This window comes from Somniosus microcephalus, chromosome 14 (assembly GCF_052327205.1).
Source record: "Somniosus microcephalus isolate GS21.2 chromosome 14, FLI_Smic_1.0, whole genome shotgun sequence".
Taxonomy (NCBI): domain Eukaryota; kingdom Metazoa; phylum Chordata; class Chondrichthyes; order Squaliformes; family Somniosidae; genus Somniosus; species Somniosus microcephalus.
The window spans coordinates 20,478,770-20,493,778 of NC_141000.1; the positions used below are offsets into that span (position 1 = coordinate 20,478,770).

The 15,009-nt window shown below is 43.1% G+C and overlaps 1 protein-coding gene across 1 annotated transcript in view; it reads right to left on the reverse strand.

Moving 5' to 3' along the window:
- Positions 1 to 385: 385 nt before the first annotated feature.
- Positions 386 to 15,009, reverse strand: part of LOC147107365 (histone-binding protein RBBP7) — a 48,941-nt gene continuing 34,317 nt past the window's right edge. The window contains exons 9-12 of the mRNA XM_086006314.1: positions 11,485 to 11,561; positions 5,407 to 5,464; positions 1,610 to 1,720; positions 386 to 1,394 (exon numbers count right to left, since the gene is read on the reverse strand). Of these exons, the coding sequence (XP_085862440.1) occupies positions 1,326 to 1,394; positions 1,610 to 1,720; positions 5,407 to 5,464; positions 11,485 to 11,561 (315 nt within the window). The 3' untranslated portion in view covers positions 386 to 1,325. The remainder of the gene's footprint in view (positions 1,395 to 1,609; positions 1,721 to 5,406; positions 5,465 to 11,484; positions 11,562 to 15,009) is intronic.

A 15,009-nucleotide genomic window follows, 5' to 3' on the forward strand; every position in this document is an offset into this window, starting at 1 on the left:
AAAATTGGTGTGATAATCCATTGATGGCTCAGAGTACACCATAATAATTCCACTTTGATTGCACAGGATGGAGGAAATGTCAGTTAGTTTCTCTTCCCGTTCCGCCCCAGCTCCACCAAGCCATTACATCTAGTGACATTGGTAAGCCATAAAATCTGCATGAACAGGTGCTAAATAACGGGATCTGGTGTTCACTCCGTTTGCACTTTACAACAGAATATAGAGAAATTGAAAGCTCCAGTGTAGCACCTGTTAATTTATACTTGTACATGTAAGCATAAATTTCATTGAGCAGATTAACAAGATCAAAGTGTAAATTAACTTCTAATACGCATACTGATCAGTTTCAGCCTTTCATGTGTACATGTTAAAAAGAACGGCTAAGTTTTAAAAATTATTACAAAAGGTTTATTTTGTTTGTATACCCCCGCTCTACAATGTGCATAAAATGCAGTTTTTAAAACAATAAAGGAAAATACAGAAGCAAATTTCTATAGGAATTCTTAAATGCACAAACACACACACATCGGAGCCTCAAGGAGTAAGAAACCTACGCCACATATATGAAAGTTAGCTCTTAACCCTTTGAAGGCCGCAGCAGCATTTCTTCACCATATGCTGGGTTACGCTATAAAACACATGTAAATATTTTGTTCTCATTACGATATGCAATGTTTGCCGCACAGTTATTCCAGAGATGTAGGCATGGATGCTGTGCATGAGCAGAATATGCTGGAAAATCAATGGTACTTCGAACCACTACTGCGTGCGTGTGTGTTGGTGGTGGTAGTAGAGGGGGTTGGACAGAAGTAAAGCAAAGAATTTTAAGTGCTAAAACATGCACTTTGGATAACAAAAGTTCTTCTGTCCTCAAGTGTTTAAAGACGACATTGCTTCGCAGAGATATTATCAATTTTAACTCTCTTCCATTGGAACCAAGTGACATGCATACTCTGAATCAATGCCCCTGCTGCCAATCACATTTCAGGGTCAAGGTGTATATTACGTATTATCGCAACACACAAGTATACACAATTTGTGCTTAAGCTTTCAAGCAGCTATCAATTAGCTTTTATACATGCTAAGGAATACAATTACATACTACTGTATAAGTCAGGCATTGCATTCTCAAAACACTTCCCAAATTTCTGTACGACACTCGCTGAAAATTAACAGGAGTTGCACATCAGAATTTGCACAAGTGCTTTTTATATACAAGCCCCAGCACTTAACTGGAAAAGACTGCTTGGAAAACAGCTGTATTAGGATTATCAGTCTAAATCTTTTTCAGACCCCTTTTAAAGTGGTATTTTCAAAATGGGGCTTTATGATCCTTGACTCTCAAGTTCAGAGGCAGGCGTGTCTGGTTCTTCATCATTGTAAATATTCTCAGCCTGAAAGAGAAAAATCACAATCAAGCCATGATATATCACATTTAGAAATTTATGTAATTTAACCATAATATACAAGGCATAAAATTATGCCCAAGTATATTTTAACTGAATTTTTTATACTAAAAAGCAAAATTTGAAAGTCTTTGAAAATTTGAGGAAAGAGACAAAGATGGGATTCTTGGATACCCTACAGCTGATCCAGCAAGAACACTCACCATCTGCCAAACTTGCATAATATTATCTTCCGATACAGAACAGATTACCCAAGGTTCGTTGGGATTCCAGGAGAAATCAGAAATCTTTGCAGTATGTCCTCCATGAATAAACTAGCAGGAAGAAGCAAGGTTGTTAGAACGGCAGACAGGTATACATACAGAACAAAACTTCTTGGATTGGAATGCCACTCTTGGCCAATCATGGACCGTGGTTGCAAACTTTAACATGTTAAAATCATGCACCTAAATCTAGTTATAACAGCTCATTTTCGCCTCTGCTTTCAGGCTGACACTCCAGTACTACATTAGTAGAGAGTCTATCCTTTGCAGATGTTCGTGGTTCAGGTGCATGTTAAAAGATCCTATGGCACTGTTTGGGAGAACTCCCTGCTCCTCTTCAGTGTCCTGGCCAACATTTCTCACTCAACCAACACCATGAAAAACAGACTGACCAATCATAGAAACATAGAAGATAGGAGCAGGAGTAGGCCATTCGGCCCTTCGAGCCTGCTCCACCATTCAACGAGATCATGGCTGATCATCCAAACCCTAGCACCCGGTCCCTACACCAACAGCCATCCCACCCAAGCCCTATCACCCCGTAACCCCACGTATTTAATCCCCCCTAACACTAAGGGCCAATTTTTATCATGGCCAATCAACCTAACCCACACATCTTTGGACTGTGGGAGGAAACCGGAGCACCCGGAGGAAACCCACGCAAACACGGGGAGGATGTGCAAACTCCACACAGACAGTCACCCGAGGCCGGATTTGAACCCGGGTCCCTGGCGCTGTGAGGCAACAGTGCTAACCACTATGCCACCGTGCTGCCGAGCAGTAATCATCTCATTACTGCCTGTGGGATCCCATCATGTGTTATTTGGTGTATTCTTATTATAGGCAAGATATTAGTGCCAGGGAAAGGGCACAGTGAAGATTCATTTGAGTGACACCAAGAATAAGAGATTTTCAAAGAGACAATAGTGAAAGATTGATTCCAATGTTTGGCATTTTGATAATGAGGAGGCATAGGCTCCAGATTATCACTAGAAGTATGAAGGGGGAAGTTACAATAATTTATTTTCCTTACAGAGCATTATTGAAGCCCATGGGATTAAAGGGGCGGTTACTGCGTGGATACAAAATTGGCTAAGGGACAAAAAGCAGAGAGTAGTGGTGAGTGGTTGCTTTTTAGACTAGAGGAATTGTGCAGTGGTGTCCCACAGGGGTTGGTGTTGGGACCACTGCTCTTTTTGATATATAAATATTATAATGACCTGGACTTAGTATAAAGGCATAATTTCAAAGTTTGCAATGATATAAAACTCGGAAATGTAATAAACAGTGAGGAGGATGGTAAAGGACTTCAGGGGGACAGACAGACTGGCGAAATGGGAAGACACATGGTAGATGAAGTTTAATAAAGAAGCGTGAAGTGATTCATTTTGGTAGGAAGAATGAGGCAGAGGCAATATAAACTAAATGGTACAATTTTAAAGCAGGTGCAGGAACAGAGACCTGAAGGTGGACGTACACAAGTCTTTGAAGGTGGCAGGACAAGTTGAAAAGGTGTTGGTGATAAAAAGGCATATGGGATCCTTAGCTTTATAAATAGAGGCATAGCGTTCAAAAGCAAAGACATTAAACCTTTATAAAGCACTGGTTAAGCCCAAGCTGGAGTATTGTGGCCAATTCTGGGCACCATACTTTAGGGAGGATGTCAAGGCTTTAGAGAGGGTGCAGAGGAGATTGACTAAAAATGTACCAGGGATGAAATACTTCAGTTACGTAGAGAAAGTAGAAAAACTGAAATTGTTCTCCTTCGCGCAGAGAAGGCGAAGGAGAGATCTGATTGAGGCATTCAAAATCTTGAAGGGTTTTGACGAGAGTAAATAAGGAGAAACTGTTTCCAGCGGCAGAAGGGTTGGTGATCAGAGGACTCAGATTTAATGTAATTAGTAAAAGAATCAGAGGCGACATGAGGAAAACATTTTTTACCCAGCGAGTAATGATGATCTGGAATGCACTGCCTGAAAGGGTGGTGGAAGCAGATTTAATAATAACTTTTAAAAAGGGAGTTGGATAAATACTTGAAAAGGAAAAAAATGCAGGGCTATGGGGAAAGAGCAGGGGAGTGGGACTAATTGGATAGCTCTACTAAAGAGCCAATACAGGTCCAATGGGCCGAATGGCCTCCTTCTGTGCTGTATCATTCTATGATTCTAACAAGTACTGAGGTGACAATTTAATAGTTACCGACATACCTGTTTACAACATTCTTCATGTGGAAAGGACAACAACATTTCACGAGGAAAGGAATTAAAAAAACTGACTTGCAATATCTCACAAATACACATTTAAAATTGGTTGAAAATTCAAGGCTAGTTTGCATTACAGGGAGATCAGATTGCTTTATAAAATCACTTCTGTCACTATTGAGATTAGTCAAGAACAAAGAGACATAGGGGGAAAAATTCAGTTGTTTGCGCCTCCCGTTAGCGCCTCAAGAGGGCGCTAATGGGACGCAAAGCAACTAGCGCCCGGGCGCGGCGATGTTTGTGCCGCTCGCGAAATTAACTAGACATTTTGCGGCGGCGCTAAATACTGCCGCCACGATCTCTTGCGCCAGCAGATCGTGACGTCAGTCGAGTGCGCAACGCCCCGGACCGGATATTGAGTGGCGCCCCCTGCCTTACCGCCTGCCGCTAGCAACGACAGGTTGAGGGGAGCATTTTGCAGTCAGAAAGGGACTGGGGGGGGGGGGGGGGGTGGAGAGTGCTATTTAAAGGCGACCGCTTCCTGCCTTTTTTTGTTGGTGACATTTGTGCACCACGCATTCTGAGAGAGAGAGAGAGAGAGAGAGAGAGTCACTTCTGGAGAGATTTAACGCTGTGTGAAGGAGTTTTGGGTACTGAGCAGCACTTTGCAGGTTTATTTTGATATGCACTTCCTTGCTTCGCCAGTGCTCCGAGGTAGCGCCTCGCTCCTCGGACTTTGCGCCTTAAGACAGGTGTGAAGTGCCTGATTTAGTGCTCCAATCACCTCCAGGGGCGATTAAAGCCAAGTTTGCCGTCGGAGGCGCTAATTACAGGAAACTTTGTGCTATCCAGCACCCACAGGACCAAGCTGCTGCCATTGCCTCAAAACTGCCGTACTCTCCAGAGTTAACGTTGAGAGATACGGAGATTCTTATCTCCGTATTTGACAACAAACACTGTTGCTTAGCAACAGCTTCTAAACACTCGGGTGTGGCCCTAAAGCTCTGTAGCTGAAGCTGTTGCTATAGCTACAGACCTTGCACAGCTTGACTGTTCAAACAAAGCAAAAAAAAACAAAAAGAATAAAAAACGGCTGCTGATTTTTGCCGGTGGCTCCAGATTGCCGGATAGCTCACCTCCGGATAGCAAAGTTTCCTGTAGCGCCAGGTGCTAAACTTTGCGCACGGCCGATAATGGCGCCCCAAACGGGGCGATACTGAATTTTCCCCCCATAATCTTGGAATTAGAGCTAGGCCATTCAGGGGCAAAAATCAGGAAGCAATTTTTCACACAACGGTTGTACAAATTTGGAATTCTCTCCCCCAAAAGGCTGTGGAATCTGGGGGGTCAATTGGAGCTTTCAACACTGAAATCGATAGATGTTTGTTAGGTAAGAGTATCAAGGGATATGGAGCAAAGGAGGGAAAATGGAGTTGATGTACAGATTATAATTGAATGTTGGAGCAGGCCCGAGGGGCTGATTGGCGTACTCCTGTTCCTATGTTCCTAGTTGCTATATCTTGTACAGCGACCTACCAGTAGTTCTGGAGGTCCATCCTCTGCATCTTCTGCTGATTGTTCCTCGCCAATTTTACTACAAAAAAAACAGATGTACAAAAATCATTCATGAATTGTAACATTCCTGAAATTTATCTTGCACCTTGACTACTGCAAAAGGTTGGCTGCATTAATCTGCCTCAGAGAACAAGTCTGAGAATATTACCAAGAGATTCAGCTGGAGAAAGTGCAAAAAAGATTTACAAGGATAATACCAGAAACAGAACAGGTTGGGGCTCTTATCTAGAAAAGGGAAGACTGAGAGGTGATCTGATAGACGTCTTTAAATTTATGAATGGGATTGACCGGGTAGACGTAGAGAAGATGCTTCCACTTGTGGGCGAGTCTAAAACTAGGGACCATAAACACAAAATAGTCACTAATAAATCCAATAAAAAAGAATTCAGGAGAAACTCTTTCACTCAGAGTGGTGAGAACGTGGAACTCGCTACCACTGCGAGTGGTGGAGGCGAATAGCATAGATGCATTTAATGGGAAAGCTGGACATGAGGGAGAAAGGAATAGAACAATATGAAATAAGGAGGGGGGAGGCTCATGTGGAGCAAACACTGGCACGGATCAGTTGGGCCGAATGGCCTGTTTCTGTGCTGTAAATTCTAGATTTGAGAATGCCAGACAACACAGGTGAACCACCTTCCACTGTGCAGTAGTTAAATGTCAAATAGAACTTCTGCACAAAATTGGTCATGAAACCAACCAGTTCTCTAATATCTATATTAACATAGCACCAGTCACACTTCAAGTGTTTCTGAAGTGCAAAGAAAGTGGTCATGCTTTTGTGATTAGATCCTGAGCCAAAATAAAACCACAATCCAATGACATTGCACTCTCACAAACCTCTACAAGAAACTTTCTGGTATCCGGCACTGACGGGACCAAGCTGGTGCCGTTAGATCAAAACTGCTGTATAAACCAGCGGCAATGTTAAAACATAGAGCTTTTCAGCTCCGTGTGAATCAACAAACCCTGTTGCTTAGCAACAGCTTCAAAACAGTCGGCTGCAGCTGCAAGCATCTCTAGCTGAAGCTGTTGCTTAGCTACAGACCTTGCAGAGCCTGACTGGGAAAAAAAAAGCAACGAGAAGTAAAAAAAACTTATAGAAAACGGCTCCTGAATTTTGCTGGTAGATAGAGCTTTCCGGACTTTAACCTCCGGTTAAACGAAAGTTTCCTGTATATCCTTCAGCTCAGCGAGAAACACCACAGGAGATACATTAGTTATAAAACTTGTTTATTTTTCCCCCAAAGTATGTTCCGTTGGCCTAAAAACTGAGAATTAAAACATAACAAAATGTCATATAGATTTGCATTAAGAAAATACTTCCACCCAATAAGAACATAAGAAGTAGGAGCAGGAGTAGGCCATACGGCCCCTCGGGCCTGCTCCGCCATTCAATAGGATCATGGCTGATCCGAACCTAGACTCACATCCACTTCCCTGCCCGCTCCCCGTAACCCCTAATTCCCTTATCAGCTAGGAAACTGTCTATCTCCGTTTTAAATTTATTTAATGTCGCAGCTTCCACAGCTCTGAGGTAGCAAATTCCATAGATTTACTACCCTCTGAGTGAAGAAGTTTCTCCTCATCTCAGAATAAGGGGCTGCTGTTTCAAAACTAAGATTATGCCCCCTAGTTCTAGTCTCACCCATCAGTGGAAACATCCTCCCCGCATCCACCCGATCAAGCCCCCTCAATCTTATATGTTTCAATAAGATCGCCTCTCATTCTTCTGAATTCCAATGAGTGGAGGCCCAACCTACTCAACCTTTCCTCATAAGTCAACCCCCTCATCTCCAGAATCAACCGAGTGAACCTTCGCTGAACTGCCTCGAGAGCAAGTATATATTTTCTTAAATATGGAAACCAAAACTGTACGCAGTATTCCAGGTGTGGCCTCACCAGTACCCTGTATAACTGAAGCAAGACTTCCCTGCTTTTATACTCCATCCCCCTTGCAATAAAAGCCAAGATTCCATTGGCCTTCCTGATCACCTGCTGTACCTGCATACTAACCTTCTGTGTTTCATGCACCAGGACCCCCAGATCCCTTTGTACTGTCGCACTCTTTCCATTTAGATAATAACTTGCTCTTTGATTTGATTTTTTCTGCCAAAGTGCATAACCTCACACTTTCCAACAACATAATTTGCAAAACTCAGCAACTTCAATCTGCACAAGGTAGTTAATAGCAGTCACAATTACATATTTCTAGGCTACAAATTATATTTAAGTTATTATATATGTTAAAAACTGTTTATCCAAGAAAGTCACAAGTGAAATTTTATTTTGCAAGAACTCAGCAGCTATACAATAAAATTAAACACTACCAGCCTTCTGACATATAGTAACAGGAATAGGCCATTCAGCCTGTCAAGCCTGACCTGCCATTCAATGAGATCATGGCTGATCTGTAACTTAACTCCATCTGCCCACCTTGGTTCCGTAACCCTTGCCTAACAAAAATCTTTCAATCTCATAAATTTTCAACAGCTTTTTGGGGGAAGTGTGTTACAGATTTCCACTACCTTTTGTGTGAAGAAGTGCTTTCTGACATCACCCCTGAATGGTCTTGTCCTAATTTTAAGGTTTTATCTCCTTGTTCTGGAATCCTCCACCAGAGAAAATAGTTTCTATATACCCGATCAAATCCTTTAATCATCTTAAACACTCAATTAGACCAACCTTTAATCTTCTATATTCAAGGGAATACCAGACTATGCAACTTTTCCTCATAATTTAACCATCTTAGCCCCAGTATATTTCTGGTGAATCTTCACTGCTCCCCATTCCAAGGCCAATATATCCTTCCCCAGATGAGAATGCAGCACTCCGGATGGGGTCTAACCAGAGCTTTGTACAGCTGTAACAGAACTTCCCTCCCCTTTGTATTCCAGCCCTTGACATAAAGGCCAACATTCCATTAGCCCTTTTAATTATTTTTTGTACCAGTCAACTAGCTTTGTGATTTCTGTTCTTGGACCCCTAAATACGCACTCCCCAGCTCCTCGCCATTTAGAAAATCTATCTTGGGTCCAAAGTGGATGACCTCACACTTTCCCATATTGAACTCCATCTGCCAGTTTTGCCCACTCATTTAATCTATCAATGTCCCTTTACAACTTTCTGCTCCCATCTACACTATTTACTGTGCCACCTAACTTAATATCAGCAAACTTGGATATATGGCTCTCGATACCTTCATCCAAGTCATTTATAAATATATAGTGAAAAGCTGCGACCCCAGTACAGATCCCTGGGGGACAGCACAAGTCACATTTTACCAATTTGAATATGTACCCATTATCCCTACTCTCTGCCTCCTACCTCCTAACCAATCCAATAGGTTGCCTCCAATTCCATGCGCTCTCATTTTTCTCAACAGTCTCTTATGTGGAACCTTGTTGAATGCCTTCTGGAAGTCCATATAAATAACATCCTTAGACACTCCCTTATCTACCACATTAGTTACTGCCTCAAAAAATTCAACTAGGTTCCTTAGACATAACTTACCCATTACAAATCCATGCTGGCTCTCTGATCAACTCATATTTGTTCAGTCACGCTGTCCCTAATAACAGATTCCAGTAACATCCCCACAACTGATGTTAGACTAATAGGCCTATAATTTCCTAGTTTATCTCTCTTGCCCTTAAATAGTAAAGTCACAGTGGCAATTTTCCAAGCTATGGGGACAATCCCTGAATCGAAAGCATTTTGGAAGATCATGACGAACACGTCAACAATTTCCTCACCTATTTCTTTTATTATCCTGGGGTGGAAACCATTGGGTGCTGGAGACGTGTCCATCTTTAAACTCATTGGCCTAGTAATTCCGGGCACAACGCGTGAGTAAGGACGGGGTACTCACGCGTGTGCCCGGAGGAATTGCCGGTTTTCAGCATGCACTGAAAACTGGCATTTTCTGTCCTCTGACCCAAGGGGTTAAGAGGCAGAACACGTGCGACTGCACAGGCAGCGCGTGCGCAGTAAAATTCCCCTTTCTCCCCCTTCCCCCCCCCCCCCAAGAGTTGCCCGAGTGTAAAGGCCTCCGGTTTTTACGCGTGGAAAAACCAGACGTAAGTACTTAGTTTTACAGGTAAGTGGGCTTTTAGTGCAATGTAGAAATTTTTTTTCCACAGGTTTATTATTTTTAAAGAATTTACAGCAAGGTAAGTTTAGTTTTAGACCCTATTTTTAAAAAACTTATTTTTTTCAAAAAATTGATTAATTGTTTAAAACATTTTTAAAAACTTATTTATAGTTAATATAATCAGTGGGATGTTTTTTAAAATTTTATTTAAAGTTTAAGTAGTGTTTTGGCAGCCCATACTGTCAAACTCATGAATGAGTTTCCCCTCCCCTGGTTGGCTGCACAGTGCTCACCTGATCCCAGCCGGCACATCGCACTAACTACGCCGCTGGACCAGGTAAGCACATCGCGCCGACATCTGAACCGGGCCAGTGACAGGAAATGCGAGCAGGCCCGGGCTTCAGATGTCGGCGCGCAGGGTGAGTGCACATCGGGGGCTTGCACGCGCGGCAAGCTCCCGATCCTAATTTCAGGGCCATTAGTTTCTCCATCACCTTTTTTAATATAAAACTTATATTGAATCTAGTTGGTTCCTCCCCTTGATTTATTTTAATTTTTCCTCGTCTCGCTGGTATTTTATCCTCATCCTCTACTGTGAAGACCAATACAAAATAACAATTTAGCAAGTCTGCCATTTCCTGATTTCCAATACACTATCACCTGCGTCTGGCATTAAGGGGCCCACATTACTCTTGGCCACCCTCTTTCTTCGAATATATTTGTAAAAACTTAGTGTTGTCTTTGGTACTCTTTGCAAGCTTTTTCTCCTATTCCTTTTTGCAGCTCTTCCCACTTTTTGTATCCCTTTGCTGTTTCACTCCGAGTCCGCAGGATCTCGACTGATCTTTGCCTTCGCACAAGCCCTTTTAGTTTTATACCATCACTCACTTCCCTTGTTGACCAAAGTTGTTTAATTTCCATAAGTAGAGCTCTTGCCCTTTAGAGGTATGCACAGGTATCATATTCTACCAAATACTTTTTTGAACATCTCCCACCAGTTCATCCATTAATAGTTCTGCCCAGTCTATTGTGGTCAATTTCTGCCACAACCCTCCAAAGTCAGCCGTATCTAATTTAAAACCTTGGTTTGTAACTCACCTTTCTCCCTCTCAAACCCAATATTAAATTCTATCACAACACAAAACACAAAAGCAAAATACTGTGGATGCTGGAAATCTGAAATAAAAACAGAAAATGCTGAAAATACTCAGGTGGTCAGGCAGCATCTGTGAAGAGAGAAACACGTTTCAGGTCGATGACCCTTCGTCAGACCTTCTGTTAACTGTTTCTCTCTCTCCACAGATGCTGCCTGACCTGCTGAGTATTTCCAGCATTTTCTGTTAAATTCTATCATATTATGCTCACTGTTAGCTAGCTGTACCCTTATTGTTAAATTATTGACTAGTTCAGGCTCATTACTAAATCTAAGATGGCCTGTTCTCTGACTGGTTCAAGAACATATTGTTCCAGAAACTGTCCCAAATACCTGTATAAATCAAGAAATTTGCTGCTTTTCGGGCTCGAGCTGTTCTGCTTCCCCCAGTCTATGTGAAAATTAAAGTCTCTCATTATAACTACTCTGATTTTGCAACAAGCGTCACTGATCTCCCCGTATATGTAGACCGCTACTTTAGCACTGCTATCCGGAAGTCTAAAAACTCCCAAGGTCTTGCATCCTTTATTATTTAACAAAAAAATGTTCACGAGATGTGGGCATCGCTGGCAAGACCAGCATTTATTCCTCAATTCTACTCAGTGTTTCTACTGCCTGTTCCGCCCTTACTGATGTCCCCTCTTTCCAATGCTGTAATAGTGTCCCTCATCAATATTGCTACTAATTTCCCTGCACTTTAATATGAATATTGCCACTTGATGCTAGATGAGCTCGCTGCCTTAAGGAAGAGGAAACCCCCACTGGAAAAGAAATACAAAGAATTTCTCCTCACCTCAAATCCCAAACATTGAGGCGACGATCTGTACCGCTGGAGGCAAGGATAGTTTCGTTGTGTGGAGACCACTGTACCTACAAAAATAAATCAACGTTTCAGCACCACATGTGTTTTTTGAGAGGGTTGTGGGAAAAAAGTAACAAAGTAAAGTTATTAGCATTGTTTTATATACAATGCCAATATACAATTTGAAACATTATCCATTATGCACAAATACTGTTGTGATAAGTGGTCACTTGGTGAAATTAAATTTGTTAAAGTGATCATCCACACAATTAAGAGACTACAAATAGTAGCAAAACGTTTCAGTGGGTCCTTTTCAGGTTACTAATGGTTTCAGGCTCAGGGTGCAGTTCCAGATGTAGCGGAGAACTAACAAAACTGAACTAGTGGGAAAAAAATAGGAACTACAGTAGAACTTCTATAAACTGCAATAACTATAGAATCTGCAATTCGATAGGTATAGGTCAAACTATTTTGATGCGATCTGTTTAGATGATCTAGTCAAAGAACATTGGGGTGGTAGGGGAGGGGTAAAACACATCACTTTATTTTCACTCATGACTCAAAGGACTACTCCCAGTCACATTTAATACGAATACACAGAGGTGAGAGCATGGGAGCCACAGAGATTCTTTTTTCCATTAATTCCTTGCATTAAAAACTCCACCTACTCTAATCAGTGGAATTACAAACTTACTATTCAAGGACCAAGTGGGACCAAGTGGATGTTAAAGTTACCCTTGTTGATGGGATGCACATTACATTCTTGCTACATTAAATACCCCTGGATGTTGAATTCCCAGCCTTGGTCACCCTGGAGCCACGTCTCCGTGATCCCAATTATATCATATCCGTTTACATCCATTTGCGCAGCTAATTCATCCACCTTATTACGAATGCTCCTTGCATTAAGACACAAAGGCCTAGAAATTCACTTGCGTTTGCGCCCAATTAGGGGCGAAAGAGTGGGTTGCGCCGGAAGTTGCGTCGCGCCCGAAATTAGGTGGGCCCTAACATCGGCATTAGCCGGTAGCGCTGCACCGGCACCGATGACGTCATCGGTGTGCGCAGTGCCCTGGTACCGCCCGAAACCACGCCGATCCCCATCTTCAGTAGCGGCCGCCTCATCCGTGGCGGCCGCTAACAACATCGGGAGACCGGGTCCTTACAGCAGCCTTAGCGGGGCGCTTTAAGGTGGAGGTGCGACCGGCTGCTTTTTCGGCGGCCGCCTGCCCGCACCTCCTTCCCCGGCCTCCTCCACCCCCCCCCCCCGCGGCACTGCCGGCTGGTTTCCGTGGAGCCCGGCACTTCTCCGTTGTGCCGGGCTCTTTTGCCGGCACTTGCAATCGGGGCTCCGGCCGTTGCAGGCACCTCCCCCTTAAGAGAAGGGGGAGGCCTGCAGTACAGCAGCCTGCCGCACCGCATCGGGTGGCGCAGCGGCACCGGGAGCGCTGAAATTCACTTTCAGCGCCCCAAGCGGGGCGGCCAAACCCTGGAACAGCGCCCGGTTCCGCTTTGGGGCGCTGAAAGTGAATATGGGGCGGGCACAACTGGCTCCGCGGCGGGCGCAAAATTTACGGCGCAAACGAGCTGGCGGGGCTATACCCAATTTCTAGGCCAAAGCCTTCAGACATTTTTTTTTTTTTTTTTTTTTTAAAAACACTTAGTCCTTTTAGAATTATTATTTACTGTAGCCCTGTTTGATTTACTCCCTTGATTTCTCTGCCTTCCACTTTTGCTTTTCTCCTTCCTGTCTTTTGTTTCTATCCTTGCTTCCTTTTCCTCTGTCTCCCTGCACAGGTTCCCAACACCCTGCCATTTTAGTTTAAACCCTCCCCAACAGCACTAGCAAACACTCCCCCTAGGACATCTGTCCCGGTCCTGCCCAGGTGCAAACCGTCCAGTTCGTACTGGTCCCACCTTCCCCAGAACCGGTTCCAATGTCCAATCTGCTGTGTCATGGTAGGTGATGAGTTTGTACAGAGTACTCCCCATGCTGAGCTTCAAATCTTAACTTTGCTACTCGGGAGGGAAGGAAAGACATCAACCACGCTAGGTTTCCTAAAAAACTGCATTTTATTACAGTAAAGATTCCAACTAAAGTGCAGAATGATTAAAATCACTAACCAGGAGGATAGACTCCAGGGGTGTCAATAAACAAGAGAAGTTAGTTTTCTTGCTAGTCATGTCCTAATTATGTTTGCAGAACTGCTTCACAATGTGATTGGACTCGTTTTCACAAAGAATTTTATGCATCTAAATATCGATACCTTGTGTTTACCTATATCACATCACAGATTGCACTTCAACAATAATTTATTGGATGTGAACTGTCAGGTAGTTTTTTTCTTGATTAAGGGCATAGATCCATCATATACAACCTACAAACTGTCATCAGCATAAAGGCTTACACCAGCTGCAATTTAGATCAATGGGGCATGAAATTTGGGAATGGGACACTGCATTAAAATTGGGAATGCAATGTAGCGCACTAGACATGCAATAGTACAATTAAAGATACTAATGCCAGCATAATGGGTGAAAAGCTTTCACATCACATTTGATGCATTCCTGTTATGCATAAAACCTAGACATTGTCCTTGAGCCAGCATTTCTATATAGTGAGGCAAAAGCAAAATACTGTGGATGCTGGAAATCTGAAATAAACAGAAAATGCTGGAAAAACTCAGCAGGCAAACATCTGTGGAGAGAAACAGAGTTAACGTTTCAGGTCAATGAAAGATCACCAACCTGAAACGTTAACTCTGTTTCTCTCCACAGATGCTGCCTGTGCCTGCTGAGTGTTTCCAACATTTTCTGTTTTTACTTCTTTATAGTGGGGACCAATGTTCCATGTAATTTCTTTTAGCGCCATGCAGCCCCTTTAACGGGCTGCGCGGGCCATTCAAAATACAGCGCATGCGCGGTATTTGCACCGACAAGCGGGCTGTGCGGGATCCCTGGAGTGCTACGCGGTCGTGCAGCTTACAGGGAACATTGATGAGGACTGAGCTAATTATTCTGGGTTTCCAGACATTGTATTGTACATGCAGAGAAACAATGGGGCACTCCCAGCACTTGGCTGAAGATTAGAAACAGGAAAGGGTTAGCAGAGGGATAAAGTGGTATTAAATAAGTAGTGCTTACACTGCCACTATGCTACATACCTTGTATGCCATCACAGGTACAGCTACATGGGATTGACTGAAGAGCCGTGGTTAAGTTTGGCAGAGACAGTAACCAAGCTGTGCCAACTCCTAAAAAAAAAGGCCTCCAGGCAACATCTGTAATCTGTGCAACATTGCCAATGCTCGTCAAGGTCACCACAGCCTCAATTTCTGCACCTACAGCTCCTTTTAGACTAGTGCTGCGGGCATCTACACAGTGTTGCCCAGTTTGCAGCTGAAAGAGTCTACCCTTTGGATAAGACATTAGGTAACTGATGTTTTATTCAGAAGGGAAACATGAAAATAGCATTTACCACTAAGCAGTAGCTTAGGAGGACAACATAACTGTAGG